This window comes from Lissotriton helveticus, chromosome 2_1 (genome assembly GCF_964261635.1).
Source record: "Lissotriton helveticus chromosome 2_1, aLisHel1.1, whole genome shotgun sequence".
In the NCBI taxonomy this organism is placed as follows: Eukaryota; Metazoa; Chordata; class Amphibia; order Caudata; family Salamandridae; genus Lissotriton; species Lissotriton helveticus.
In genome coordinates this window covers 1,186,493,936-1,186,510,100 of record NC_136059.1, presented here as the reverse complement: position 1 = coordinate 1,186,510,100, position 16,165 = coordinate 1,186,493,936, and the positions used below count along the sequence as shown (strand labels likewise).

Below are 16,165 nucleotides of genomic sequence, written 5' to 3'. Positions count from 1 at the left end.
CGGGCCTAATGTTACGCCACTGCCTACCATTATTTATTTTTCATATACAGACACTAAATTGAGAAAGAACGTGAGTGGCTGCCAAATTTGGTTTCGCCCAGGGCGCTCTCTGGGCAAAGGGCGGCGGTGCTGTTATGAACTAATTAAACAACGCAGTAGCATGCCAGGACTAGAGCTGCTTGATTTAATAAAGCTTGCTGTGTGTGCTGTTTTCCATTTCAGTGGGTAAAGCTTCGAACACAAACATCCATCTTTCCCTTCAGCTTTAAGTGGGCATGAAAAGGGCTGGGCTTATGAATCACGCGCCTGGTCTGTAGTGCTGGTGTGCACCCAGAGACTCATTGAAAACGCCTGCTCTGTAGTTTGAGTGCTAAGAAGTGATTGCGGATAGTCGACGATTTACCACACCGCGGCTGGACACATGGCAACTTCTGGAAAAGTAAGTAAAACATTTTGAGTAGAACAGATGATTTAACCACGGCAAGTAGTGAGGAAAAATGAGAACGTGCATATTCCATGGATTGTAATAATTGATATGGCATGCTAGGCTTCTGGGCACTTTTTCTGTGATTAGCTTTGCGCTCGCTATTCACCTCCTGTTGGATTTTGCCTGAGCACACAATTCTTGCTTGTCATTCTTAGAAGCATGACTGAATTATAGCGCAACAGTTTGCTTTTGAATGTGCAGACGCCCGTCGGCGACCAAATGGCACCTCTGCGTGTCATACTGGAAAAAACACCTGTATAAAACATGTATGTAATACTTGCAAATAGACTTTGCGACATTACAGGTGTTTCAAAGTTTAGTGCGAAAAAACAGTTACTTACTTTTCCAGTACCCCAACAGTGCCAAAAATCATCTCTCCCGAACTGCAACATTGAGTTTATATTTTCATGCTTAATCACCTACCAATCTACAATTATTCTATCTATTAGTCTATCTATCTGTAATGTCTGTCTGTCTGCCAATGCCAAAAGGTTGGTAGACCCGGGAAAAGTGATGATTTTGTGCCAATCTGCAAAATATTGTTTGTGTCAAATATTGCAAAGCGTGTTGACTGTTATCTATCTCTATATGCAGTTTATTTCAATAAAGATCATGGGGCATATTTATGAAGGTAGTTGCATTGCGCTTGAACCAGGAAACATAGTGAAAGCGTTACGCAAGTCCAAACTGCGATTTACGAAGCCATGCAAGACCACCTTGAATGGCCCTGAGTGGCTTCATAAATCAGAAATAACGCAACGCAGTGCAAATAAATGCGTTGTATTACTCTGGCATGCGAAGGCATTCCATGGGTGTTCCCACCTAATTCACATGGGTTTTGACTCCTTACCAGATGTACCAAAAGTTGTAGACCTGGGAATGCGCCAAAAAGATACGCCTTCCCAGGGAGGAATAGCGAGAAAAAATATATTTATTTCTCCTCGTTACTCCCTCTTTCTTTGTGAAAAGAGGAATATGCCTCTTAGGATTGTTTTTGTGCATGAAGGGGCACCTTCCTGCACAAAAAACAATCCTGCATGAAACTAAGGATGGTGCAAGGGTGCCTGCGTTGGGGCTAGTAAGCCAAAATGGCACCAGTGCAGGGGCAAGGTCAGGAATGCGCTGTATTCTTTTCAACACAGTGCATTCCTGCTCTTTCCATGTAGCGCAGAAGAGCGCGGCAAGGTGGCTTGCTGTATAGCGTTACTTATTTATAAATGTGATTCCTATCGTTTAGCCAGTTGTATGTAATGCTAAGGTTACCTTACAGCCATTTCACCACAGAATGTTACTTATCCATGCCTATGTCCTTTGGCTCAGTATTCGCCTATGACCGAGTTACATGAGGGCATATGTACAAGCCTCTATCACCACCACAACCTCACCTATATTGATGTTGTGGTGGGGATAGGGCCTGCACCGTATGTACCTTACGTGGCTTAATGCTGCCTTGTACATTAGGCCCCTTTTCACGCTATGATTAGCGTGAAAAATGTGGTCAGTGGGTGTTGCGTTCCACTGCAACACCCATTCATTTTGCCCCCTATGTACAAGGGTGGCGTACATAGGAGGCAGCGCCAAAATTAAGACCAGGCAAAAACTGGTCTTAATGTGCCATTATTTCTCCACGTTTTTGCTTTTTCCATGAGTGCTGCCTTGTGCAGCACACATGGAAAAAGCAAAATGCCATTGTTTGTTTATGTGTAGGAAGGTGTCCCTTCCTGCACATAAACAAACTTTTAAAAACATTTTTGTCTCTTGTATGTGTATTGCATGAAGTAGCATGCATGAAAGTGACAGGATGGCATTTCTAGGATTGTTTATGTGCCGGAAGGGACACCTTCCTACAGATAAACAATCCTCCCCTGCTCGCAGACACCTTTGCACTCTGGTGCGTTGGCGCTCAGTTGCTAAACTTAGGGGCATATTTATGAGCCCTTTCTTCACTTTTGCACCGCTTCCGCATCAATTTTTGTGACGCACTAGCAGGGTAAAAAATGCACCATGTTGCATCATATTTACAAAGTGACGCATCTAGGTTGATGCGTCACTTTGCAAACCCCTGCACCACATTATACCTGCACCAGGTATAATGTATGCAGGGTGGGTGTTCTGACGCAAGTAAGCCTCGTAGAAGTGATGCAGTGAAATCTATGAGATTTCTAGGAGGCAAATGCGTCAATACCTTACGCCTGCCTCACAGCAGGCGTAAGACTGATGCAGTCACATTTGGAATGGAACTTGCCCATGTGAAATGACCCATTGATGGAGTTGCGCCACTTTTGTGACACACTCCAGCAATGCGTCATTTTTGCACCTACAGATACGTCAGAATTACTGACGTATCTGTAACTCCTTGAGATATGATGCGTCATGTTGTAAATATGACACATCCTGCATTTCGTTTCTGAAGTGGAGGGGAGAAGCGTTAGCCGCTTAACCGCGGCGGCAATTCCGATGCGGTGCGGCAGTTTTATTGGGTGAGCTTGGCCGCGTCGGCCAACAGACGTGCGGAGCACTATGGAGGTAGTGCTCGGGACGGCCGGTGGCCGATGAGTGCTTCGAAGGGGTTATGCCCCTTGTGGGACACCCCCGCGCCGCACGGCCACCAGCTGCTGCGTGTGCCCCTGCCCGCCCTCTGCCTCGCTACTGCCTCGTTTTGCCGGTTGCCGGCTGCCTCCGCAGCAGGGTTTGTTTTGTCAAGCATTTGTGCCTGTATTTCCAAAACTTCGTGTATCTCCTTTTTTTCCTTTTTCCCTTGTTTTGTCTAATAGTTGTGCCTGTTTAGTTTACTCCGTGTAACTTGTTATTTTTCCCCTTATTTCCCTTGTTTCGTCGCAGATTTGTGCCTGTTTTGTTTATCCTCCTTTTACCCGTGTTTCTGGCTCTCCTTCCTTGCTGTCCGCCGCCCTCCGCCCTCCCTTCCCGCCACCGCCGCTTGTCCCCGACCCTTTCTTCTCTTCTGTAACCCTCCCCGCTCCCGCCTCCCAGCTGCTCCGCCCACCCGCGCACTTCGCCTTAAATGGCGACCGTGCGAACGCGCAGCGTTGACGCGCAGCGGGCGCGCCGATTGTGCGCCGAAGGCGCGCCAAAGGTAAGCCCGTCTGCGCCCGTCCGCGCCTGGACCGCGCCCAGGGCCAGGACCCCTGGACCTCGACGATCCCGACCGACCCGCAGGACGTACTCAGCCGCCACCCTCAGCGCACTCAACACCGGCCGACGCCCAGAGTGCCACCAAGCCACACCACGACGTACCCACGGACCTTTCAGCTGCCACGCCTGCAAGTTCTCCTGCACCCGGACCTGCCTCGCACCAACACCAGCCAAGTCGAACTCCAGCAGCACCCACCTCAAGTGCATCCTGCTCAACACCCGCTCCATCCACAGACACGCCATCGAACTCTGGAACCTCCTAGACGCCACAGCCCCTGACGTTGCCTTCCTCACGGAGACCTGGATGAACACCTCCTCAGCTCCTGACATCGCCATCGCTATCCCAGAGGGCTACAAGATCGTCCGGAGGGACCGAAACGCCAACCAGACGGGAGGAGGCATCGCCATCGTCCACAGGAGCACCATCCGCCTCACAACCAGCACCGACAACACCCTGACCAGCGCCGAACACCTGCATTTCCAGATCCACACCAACCCGAACACCACCCTCAGAGGCACCCTGATCTACCGACCCCCGGGACCACGCACGCAATTCAGCGAGGACATCGCCGACTTCGTCAGCCCGCACGCCCTCCCCTCCGCCGACTACATCCTCCTCGGGGACCTCAACTTCCACCTGGAGAACAACAACGACCGCAACACCAGCACCCTGCTCGACAACCTCGCCAACCTGGGACTCAAGCAACTGGTGTCCACCCCCACCCATCTCGCCGGACACACACTCGACGCAGTCTTCTCGTCCAGCACAGACATTGACTTCAGCCACGCCACTGAGCTTCAATGGACGGACCACAGCTGCGTCCACTTCACCTTCAAGAGAACGACGACTCACCACCACCAGCAACAGGCGGCCCGCAGAAGCTGGAACAAGATCACAGCACACCAGCTCGCCACCTCCCTGAGCCAGCACCCTCCTGCCAGCTCAGCGAACCCCAGCCAGGCCGCCGACAACCTCACGACGTGGATCAGCAACTGCGCGGACGAACTCGCCCCACTGAGGACCCCGCCTAGCAGACCCGGCAGCAAGAAGGCCCCATGGTTCACCAATGAACTCAAGAGCTCCAAGAAGAACTGCCGAGCTCTGGAGAAAGTCTGGAAAAGGGAACCGACACCGGACAACAGGACCTCCTTCAAAACTGCCACCCGGAAACACCACCAGCTGATCCGCGCCGCCAAGAAAACAGCATTCAAGGACCGGTTGGACAACAACGCACACAACTGCAAGGAACTCTTCAACATCGTGAAAGAGCTTTCCAACCCCAGCGCAGGAAACAACGACATCACCCCATCGCAAGACCTCTGCAACTCCCTCGCGTCATACTTCCACAACAAGATCGCGGACATACACAACAGCTTCAACAACCAACCAACGCACACCAAGACCGATCAACCACCCCCCACCACCACCCTCCACGCCTGGACCCCGATCAGCACCGAAGACACCATCCGCACGATGAACTCTATCCACTCCGGTTCACCGACCGACCCCTGCCCTCACCACGTCTTCAACAAGGCCGACGCCGTCATCGCACCCCACCTGCGAGACATCATCAACACATCCTTCGACACCACCATCTTCCCGGAGAGCTGGAAACACGCCGAACTCAGCGCTCTACTCAAGAAACCAACAGCGGACCCCACCGACCTCAAGAATTACCGCCCCATCTCGCTCCTCCCGTTTCCAGCCAAAGTCATCGAGAAGACCGTCAACAAACAGATGGCCGCCTTCCTCGAGACGAACGGATCCCTCGACCCCTCACAGTCCGGCTTCCGAGCCAACCACAGCACCGAGACCGCCCTCATCGCCGCCACCGATGACATCCGAGCCCTGATGGACAATGGAGAAACAGCGGCCCTCATCCTCCTAGACCTCTCCGCGGCATTCGACACGGTCTGCCACCGCACCCTAGTACGGCGCCTCGGCAACATCGGAATCCAGGACAAGGCGCTGGAATGGATCATCTCCTTCCTCGACGGCAGAACACAGAGAGTCCGCCTACCACCGTACAAGTCAGAGGCCTCCGACGTCATCTGCGGCGTCCCCCAAGGATCATCTCTGAGCCCCACCCTCTTCAACGTCTACATGAGTCCCCTCGCGGCCATCGTACGCAAACACAACCTCAGCATAATCTCCTACGCCGACGACACCCAGCTGATCCTCTCCCTGACCCACGACCCCGCCGCCGCCAGAGCCAACCTGCACGAAGGGATGAAAGAGGTAGCCGAGTGGATGACGACCAGCCGCCTGAAGCTGAACTCGGACAAGACGGAGGTTCTCATCCTGGGCTCCTCACCCTCCGCCTGGGACGACTCCTGGTGGCCTCCCGCCCTGGGCACCGCACCCAAACCGACAGACCATGCACGAAACCTGGGCTTCATCCTGGACTCCTCCCTCTCCATGACCAGGCAAGTCAACGCCGTCTCCTCGTCGTGCTTCAACATCCTACGCATGCTACGGAAGATCTTCTGGTGGATCCCCACCGAGACCAGGAAGACCGTCACCCAGGCCCTCGTCACCAGCCGACTGGACTACGGCAACGCCCTCTACGCCGGTACCACCGCCAAGCTCCAGAAGAGACTCCAGCGGATCCAGAACGCCTCAGCCAGACTCATCCTCGACATCCCACGAACCAGCCACATCTCTGGACATCTGAGAGACCTTCACTGGCTCCCCGTCAACAAAAGAATCACCTTCCGCCTCCTCACCCACGCACACAAAGCCCTACACGACCAAGGCCCGAGCTACCTCAACAGCCGAGTCAACTTCTACGCTCCCAAACGCCACCTCCGATCAGCCAACCACGCCCTCGCCGCCGTCCCCCGCATCCGAAGAGCGACTACGGGAGGAAGGTCCTTCTCCTACCTGGCCGCCAAGACCTGGAACTCCCTCCCGACCGACCTGCGCCTGACCCAAGACCACCTCTCCTTCAGGAAGAAGCTGAAGACCTGGCTGTTCGAGCAGTAGCAGTAGCGGCACCCCCCCCCCCCCAGCGCCTTGAGACCCTACGGGTATGTAGCGCGCTCTATAAGTGCCACTGATTGATTGATTGATTGATTGATTGATGCCAGGAAGGCTAACTCCTCTCGCTAACTCCTCTCTTTTCCACGTCCTTGTACATATTCCCCATGGTGTCTTTATTAGTTTTGTACTTTACGTGAAACATTTAGGAAATACTTTTGTGGTGGAGCAGGGAGACATCTCAGGTGTCTGTATGTTAATATGGAATATACACCAGCTGCTATTTGATCAAAAAGCATCTTAATTCTTACACAAAGAATGTATAAATACAAAACAATACTATTTTATGGTATCATTTTAACCTTTATTTATAGATTGATCCTCATCCATGAAAATTGACATTTCTCCTAGAGGAGAATCTCACACTCTTATAACGACATGCTCGATATGGCTGTTGCCTTTTTTCTCACCACCATGGACAGGCATTTTCTCCTACCTTTCACAATAGCACATTTTCAACCAATACCAGGGTGGAACACAACCTGTGAACTTCAATGCTTTGCAAGTTAATGTAGTTTTTAAAAGCTTCAATCACTTAAACTGAGGGGCCTATTTACAAGATAATTTGCATCCCTCTTGCACCACGCGATGTGCTGCAAGAGCAACGCAAACCCTAAGTTAGATTTATGAAGTCACGCAAGGCCACTTTAGATGGCCCTGTGTACCTCCATAAATCTGGAGTAAGGCAACGCAGTGAAGCCACTGCGTTGCCTTAATCTGCTCTGGGAAGGCGTATTTATTGCCTTAAATACGGCAAATTCCTGCCCTTTCCTTGTCATGCAGTGCTATGCAGCAAGGTGACTTGGTGCTCTGCATGACTTTTTCATACATAGGCCCACTTGTGTGAAAGTCGAGAATGCAAAACCAGCTTTGACAAAGCTAACATGTCTCATCTCCTGCACTTATTTATTTGCCAATGATATTGTGCAGCACAGCCAAAGGAAAAAAAGAAAAAAGAAAGAGGCAAGATGACACAACTATGTCATTTTGTAGACAAGGGCATGCATCTTTTTCTTTTTATTAACCAATCCCAGACGGATCAGTAAATGTAAAAACCAGCACAAACGATCCATTTTAAATCAACTGAGCAGCAGGTCGGTAGTTAATGTGGAACCAATAGGGAGGGTGGAGGGGGAAGCAGATGACAGAACTACACAGCAACAAAGGGGGGAAGCACATGGGTGAGAGAGAGCAACACGGCGAATGGGGGGCGGCAAAGAAGCAAATGAGCAAGAAAGAGCAAAAGGAGTGTGGGTCGGGGTAAAGAAGCACACAGGCTTGCAAGATCAATGCAGAGTGTGGAGGGTAAAGAAGCACCCAGGTGAGAGAGACCAACATGAGTTCAGGTGGGGGGGAGAGAAAGACACAGTCGAGAGAAGAACATGAGCACAGGACAATGTGAGAAGCACACGGACGACAGAGATCAACATGGAGCTCAGGGGGTGACAAAAACAATACAGAGTACAGGGTAGAGAGGCACACAAGGGGGAAAGCTTGAAAGCACATGCTCTGGAGTGCTTAAGCAAAAAGAAAAACATAGTCCAATAAAAGTTATAGAGAAGCCAATTAGAGATATGGTAAAGTGGCTAGATTCTAGGGGAGGAAACAACACAAAGTTGACAAATTGAAACACAGAAATCCATTGAATAAGAAGTCAAAGAAGTGAGAGTGACAATAAAGCCAACCAATGGTAAGCAGTAGGCTCGCTGTAGGCTCCTCGCAAGCTCTCGGAAAGCTCACAATAGGTTCTTTTCAACCAGACCACTGTGCTGCCTGTTAATTCGACCTGAAAATTGCTTTGGCAAACCCAATAGGTCTGAATTTAATGTGCTAACACATGCAGAGTAAGTAGATTGCATAAAGACAAAAAAATAAAAGGACTTTGATCCAGTTCTTTTTATGTCAAGCAACCAGGGGCCGGATGGCAATGAATTCTTCATTATTGTCCTTGCTTACTTTCTATCACATAGAAAGAAGGGGCTATAATGAAGGTTGACAGAACACACAAGAGCCCTTGGGTCTTCAAAGTGAAGAATTAGGCTGAATGTATAAACACCAGAACAGACAGGCGTCCCTTTAAAGAATGGTTTCACTCAACCACTAAAGGTGGCATGCCTCATCATTGGGGAACCTACTCGCATAATGAAGCCTAGTTGAGGTGTTTGGAATAGTAATGATAAATCCTCCTTACTGGTGAAGTCGGATTTAGATAACTGTTTTAGAAATGAACTTTTAGAAAGTGGACATTTCTCTGTACTTACTGCTCTTTGCACCTGACAGCCTGTCTCCAATACACATCTGGACTGCGTGACAGCTACAATTTGTGCATTTCACAGGAAGGTGAGGCTCATCTGCATTCTGAGCATTCATGTGCTTTCACCTGCATTCTGATGGATCTTCCTGGGCAGGGACAAATGGGAGGGGCTGATACTTACACTTCAATAGTTAGTGTCCTGTCCACACACCAGCAGCAATTTACCCCACCAGGATTAGCGTGTCAGACATGACTAGGTTAAAAGGGATCCTTGTGCACTTCAGAGAGTTCCTTTGAAGTCACTCCCTACCACAAAGGCAGTGCTGGGTATAAGTACTGCATCTCTGACCCCATGAAATCAGACACTTCTGGATTTTGAGCTGAACCTCTGTCAGAATGACTGCTGTGCTACTTAAAAAACTCAACTGGACTGCTTTTCTGGAAGCACTCTTTTTCTGCTTGATGTCCTGCTGCTAGCTGCCTCCTGACTCTGCTGAAAGGACCCTGCCTTACCTCCAAGTGATCTCCAAGGGCTTGTTGGCTTGCCTCCTGGTTTCTGAAGTCTCAGAGACACAAAAGGCTTCCTACACTTCTGCTGGTGCTCCAGGACTCTGCCTTCTGTGAGTCCTGCCCTTGCCTGTGGTGTCCCCTTCAAGTTCTGGGCCTCAGAAGTGTGTACTGCAGCTGTTTTAATCAAACACCGACACATAACATCAACTGCATGAGAAATTCCGCCTCATTGCCCCTTGAAGCCGATGCAGAGGCTGCCTGACGATAGTGGTTCTACAGCCTGCGCGGCTTGACAACACTACATTGCATTCAATCCAACAGGTCTCAATGACAATGCAGGACCCCCTTTGCACAGCTCGAAAATGAAGCAGTAGTCTTTCAACGTCGACAAAATGCTCCATCCGAGATATTTTTTTAGCAGGACCTCTCTGGGTCCTGTAGCCAGCCTTCAGTGGATCGTGGTGGACCTGAACTTTGAATTTGTGCCAGTCCCTTGTGACCTGAAGTACCCTTTTGACCGCTAGTGACTTCCGAGTGCTATTTTTGATGAAATATTTTAAAATTCATATCTTGACATCTACTTATTGGATTTTTGTCATTTTGGTCTCCTTTTGCTCAGATAAATATTCTCAATTTCTCTGAAATCTTTTTTGTGGTGTATTCATTGAGTTACTGTGTGTGTGTTGCACAAACACTTTACAAAGTGCCTTTGTAGATATGACTCGTTGGTCTGTGCCAAGCTAGCAGAGGGTGACCACACGTTATGTAATTGTGTTTCTAGCTTACCCTGACTAGAGTGGTGATTCCTGCCGGGCCTGGGTGCATATCTCAGCCAAACAGCAATGCCATTTCTAAAAATGAAGCAACCACATTATAATTTAGCCAGCCTCTAGTAGTACGTAACTTTTGCAGCTCTTCCAAAATATCTTCCATATTTAAGACCAGCAAACAGGGCAAAAAACAAACCGACATGAACCCAGAGAGCATGGCGTAGATGATTCATTGAGTTTCAAAGATGTAGAAAGGTGCATGCGTGGCTGGGTGCTTTAATGAGTATGTATTCAACCATAAGGACTTCAGATTGTTGTTAACTGAGCATTTCACTTACCTGTATACATATCCCCATCAGTGGTTAAGAAACTAAGGGCCAGATGTAGGTGGCCTATTACCGGTCGGTAACGGCCGATTTCGACCGTTACCGACCGGTATATTGGATTCGGCATGTAGGGGGCATCTCATTTACAGAATCGGTAAATTTAACGATTCGGTAAATGAGATGTAGGTGGCACTACAAAGAGTGCCACAGGCGCTTTAGGAGTCGGTATTTACCACCCAATCCTATTGGGTGGTAAAATACCGATTTCCTGTGTACGTGCAGATCTGTGCCAGTACACCTATGCCATGTGACACACAGACAAGCCCTTAGGGCAGGTATGTGTGCCACATGGCACACAAGCCTGTACTAGGGGTGCTAGAGGGTGTCAAAGTGACACCCCCTGCACCCTTGTAGGATTCGGTATTTACCGATTCGGTAAATACAGAATCGGTATTTACCATTTATTCCTATGGGCTTCAAAGCCCATAGGAATCAATGGGAGATACCGATTCTGTATTTACAGAATCGGTAAATACCGAATGTTACAGATTCAGTAATTGAGATTTTAGAATTACCTACATCTGCCTCCTTCTAATTTACCGATTCATAAATACCGATTCGGTAAAATTCGGTATTTATGAGTCGGTAAATTAGAATTGCCTACATCTGGCCCTAAATACATAATAGAGGAAACTAATTGTAATAGTAGAGGACTCCCACTAGAGTGACATTGCAATGTTTGAAAACACCTTGCACTCTAGAGGACATCCTCAGACACGCGACATCACAAGAAGTGACATGAAGTATAACCAGAGAAAGTGAAATAATGAGTAGAGTTAGGAAAACTAAATTCCTAACCAAAAAGTCTTGAGGAAAGAAATTGCCCAGATCTGGCGATTTTGTAATCGGCATGGGCAACAGGTGATTGTTTTGCTGCTTGCCAGATTACCCCTAGCACAGGACAATGGAACAGAGAAAGAAGCTAGACAGACACATGTAATCATTCTGCTGACTGCTTAATTAGGGCAAAAGCAGAATGAAGAAGGCAGTGGTGCAACATAAGTAGATGGTCAGTCGAAGGCACTTGGAATCTAAATTTTTTACCATTGAAGGAAGTATTTTACTCACCATCTCCTCATGGTCAACTACTCGTCACCAACAATTCTAGAACATTTACAGAAATTAAATATAGAAGAAATACTTTGCTTCTAGTAAAAACATATTCTATGAAAATGAACTCCTGCAATATAAAAAGCCCGTCCAACCATCTGGCATGGATTTTTATTGGAACCCCCTTCCTACTGCAAATAGTAAACAAAAGGAAAGCTGTAAAACTATAAATGAGTTTTCCAATAATCCTAATCCTATCCCATTCACCATGTCTATTAAAATATTCTGCAATAAGATCTCTCTTTTTTCATGGAAATGCCAACCTGCATCACTAACATTATATTAGGAAATCATCCTCAATCCTCCAATAATATGAAACCTGACAGAAATGTTATAGTTAATATCACAAACTCAACTTCCTCAGTAGTTGAACTAGCAATTCCTCAATCTCTTGAGCAATTTAAATAGCCTTCTATCACTTATTTCATCTTACAGTAATTGAATCCTGGAAACCAGGTATCCCAGAGGATCTGATCCCAAATAAATTGCTTTATAAGGGTATCCAAGATCTCAGCCACACCCTATATAACATTATCAATGCCTCATTAAGATATGGTACTCTTTTTACAGGCATTATGTGACCTCTCTTGAAAAAATCTAACCATGATCCTGAAGATCCATACACTACCATACAATTACTCTTCTTCATGTGGTAACCAAAGTCCCAGAAACGATTTTGACAATTCACCTGTTCTCCTACTTGGAACACTATTCCAACGCAAATGGTAAGATTTACAGAAGCACTGACTCCTCCATGTTTGTGGCTGTAGATTCAAATTCAAATACAAAAAGACTTTATTTAGACAATAAAGTCTTCCAAAGTGCCTAAAAGTACAAATAACCTTAACATAATGGTTATTATCACAATTTTTCAAGGGTCTCCATAATTAAACACATAGTCGCATAATTCATCATCAATACACACTGGTAAAAACAGTTTAAATGCATTTTAGTGCAAGGTTACTAACTCACTGAAAAAGCCTTTGATTCAAAAGAGAAGCAATACTGTCAAAGCATTAGAAGATTAAAAGTGCAATATTTAGAAATCCTCCACTTCCTCGTTTTCTGATTCAGATTTTATTTTTAGCTGCTTCTCCACCCATCCTAACAACTATACCAGTTTTGCAATCTGGCAATTGTGGCTGTAGATGACTTTGAATGTTTGCAAACTGTAATGTCACAGTGCCTTGATTCTTCTCGATTTGTATGCATCATTGGACATGGTTGACCACAATATATTTTTCACAGCAACATAATAATCACTGGCTTCTTGTGACATGCAGGAAATGCCTTGGCCTGGCTCACATCATTTCTAAATAATATATTCAAAACACTCATGTGGAGAAATTATATGTCTCTTGTCTCATTCAATATAGGAGTTCTGTTAGGATCCAATATATCACATTGCTTATTTAATAACTACAGCCTTCCATGTTTAAAATTATTAAGAATATTTGGATGTCAATGTAATACCTATGCTGATGACACTCACCTCATTGTTTTGCTCAATAGACACTTGCACCAATCAAGGCTGATTAACTATGTGTCTATGCCATGTAAAAAATGTATGCCTAAGCAGAGCTCAAAATCAATATGGATACAACAGAGGTAGTGGGGGTGGGAACGATCCCAATGACCTATTCGTTTGTCTGTCTTCGGGTGTTCATCACTGAGCTCTTTTCCTGAACCCAGTTTGCATGTTAAAAGCTCAGGTGTTAAGTTAAACTCAAACCTCAAACTAGACATGCAGATCTGTATAGTTTTTGCTTCTTGTTCTTTATCTCCATAGACTGAAGCCAATTCTCCCTCTTCTCTCAATAGAAGGTGGCAGTCCCTATTGGATCTAGCATCGATTACTGCAATTTGCTCTATCTGGGTACTTCGGAGTGGAATATTACCAGATTCTCGACCATTGAAAATCCAACAGGGAGGGTGTCTATTTTGATCCCTCACTTTACATTTGCCAAACCTATACTTTGAAACATACATTGACTGTCCGTGTTGAAGAGGCCTTTAAAACCATTTGTTTTGTCCATTAATGCTTTTATTGCACGTCATCTAACTTGCTTAAATCCAAAGTAATGAAACATCTCCCTTCACAATCTCTGCTTTCATCTCTACAAACCTGCTAGGTAACACTCGTTTTAGAAAATACAAGTTTAGAAGCAATGCCATCTGAGTTCTGGCACCCAGGATAGGGAACACTCATCCAGCAGATTTAAAGCCTGTTACTTCCTATCCCCATTTTAAAAAAAAAACTAAAGACCCACATTTAGACAATTGAAAAATAGTTTAGACTGTTCTGAGACTGCTCCTTATCGCTACATCGCTAAGATACTTTAAGGTTAAATTGTGCTATACCAATATACTACATAACATGGCATTGACAACAAAAATACATACACAATTGGAAACAAACCTTTATACTACAGTGTCATAGACAGATGTATACTAGAATTATGAAAAATGCACACAGATTTCATTAAACCTCACAGAAGAAATGGTGTACCTTAAAATACGTTTTAAATGAATCTAGTAACCCCATGTCAATGGAATTGTTCATCAGTTGAAATGCAAAATGAAATCCATGAAAATGGTACCAAACTTCAGAAGTAATGCCTGGATAATAGTGGGTGACCTGTGCCATCATAGCATGTTATAATTATGTTTCGAATACACACCGAAGACAGTAATAATTTGATTACACATTGAAGAAAATGATGAAGAATCACAACTGACCCTCTTCTCTTACCATATCAGCACCATCCTCCTGACCCAAACACTGTCCATCGGTGTCTTCATCTTGATGCTGAGCAGCACTCTTCAACATCATAGGAACCATTCTCCTACACACTCAGTACCATACTCCTGTTCTGAATACCACATATATACCTCTAAGCATTATCATATTACCCCTATAGATCCTCTTACACCAGAGCAATCATCGCATCCCTCTGCACCACCAAATCCCTCAGCATGCCCTCCTATGTACCTTATCATGATCTCCCACATGCACTTGATTTCTCCAAACAGCAGAAAATAGCTTCTACAAGGGCCATGAGAGACAAACTATTAAGACTCACATAGATACAATGAAACAACAAAATTACAAGTAGAACTTTCTGTCACTGTTCGGACCTCATCACAACCCCTTCAACTCTTGGCATTTAGGCATATACTCTCATGAAAGACAAGGGACGTTGTTAGGCACAGTAAATACACAAGGGTTCTGCCTTAATTATTTTAGATGTACAAGTCAAGTTTTGACTATAACATTCAGTTGCGTCTGCTATCCTTGGTAGCTCAATACCCTGCTTCTCTGTTGAAAATTTCTGAGTTGCCTCCAGGGCCCAATAAATTCATTATGAACCTTCTGTTTGTATGTTAGAATATGCATTCAAGAAGCCTTACTCCTATCAGCATTTTTTCGCATTAAATGGGCATATTGATGGACTGGGCTATGTGTGAATCTTAAAAGTCGAGAGCCCTAAGCACAAATACAAAATTTCATGGAAACCCAGAGAATCCACATAGGAAAATCCAAACAGGAAAATCCATATGAGACAAGGTTCACATTTCAAACCATGATGGTCAATTCAAATTTAAGAATCATTACAAATGCAAAAAGTATATGATCAGCTAATTCAGTTAAAAATTCACAAAATGCAAAGAAAACATGAATCAGAACTGGCAGTGGAAGCTGATCTCTCATCGAATTAATAGCCACAACGAAATACAGTCCAGTACAAAGTAAATGATAAACCAGAGAGCATTTGAGGACAACTCAAACAAAGGCAGGAGAGAGGAATATAAAACATTCTCTAAGAATAATTTAATAAACAGACTAATGTGGAGTCTGTTCTCTAAGGGGGACTAGTAAAATACACTGGCTCACATTCCAAATTGATCCTTTTTAAATGTTTTAAATAAAGAAATCATACGGTCAGAGTAGTTCCACATAAAAGATTGATTGGACTGTCCAATACACACATAGAAAACATATCCCATGAATACAACCTTTGCTCTACTATTTATGAATAACACTACATTATGCCCACAAAAGAAAACAAAACCACATTCAAAATATAAACAACATCTCTTTTCAGCCAAGGGAAATGGTCTTCATTTGTATATATACAATTGCGCTTTCCTTCCTTCAAGAACATCACACACTCATAGTGCAAAACATTTAGTAAATACAGTGAAAGCATGACTGTAAATCTTACTGAATTCAGTTAAAAATTCACAAAATGCAACGAAAACATGAATCAGAACTGGCAGTGGAAGCTGATCTCTCATCTAATTAATAGCCACAACGAAATACAGTCTATCACAAAGTAAATGATAAACCAGAGAGCATTTGAGGACAACTCAAACAAAGGCATTAGAGAGGAATATAAAACATTCTCAAAGAATAATTTAATAAACAGACTAATGTGGAGTCTGTTCTCTAAG

The 16,165-nt window shown here is 45.5% G+C and overlaps 1 protein-coding gene across 1 annotated transcript in view; it reads left to right on the top strand.

The window, feature by feature from the left end:
• The first annotated feature begins 222 nt into the window (after window positions 1-222).
• LOC144818538 (alcohol dehydrogenase 1-like) overlaps window positions 223-16,165 on the top strand; it is a 346,247-nt gene continuing 330,304 nt past the window's right edge. The window contains exon 1 of the mRNA XM_078676058.1: window positions 223-439. Within this exon, the coding sequence (XP_078532184.1) occupies window positions 422-439 (18 nt within the window). The 5' untranslated portion in view covers window positions 223-421. The remainder of the gene's footprint in view (window positions 440-16,165) is intronic.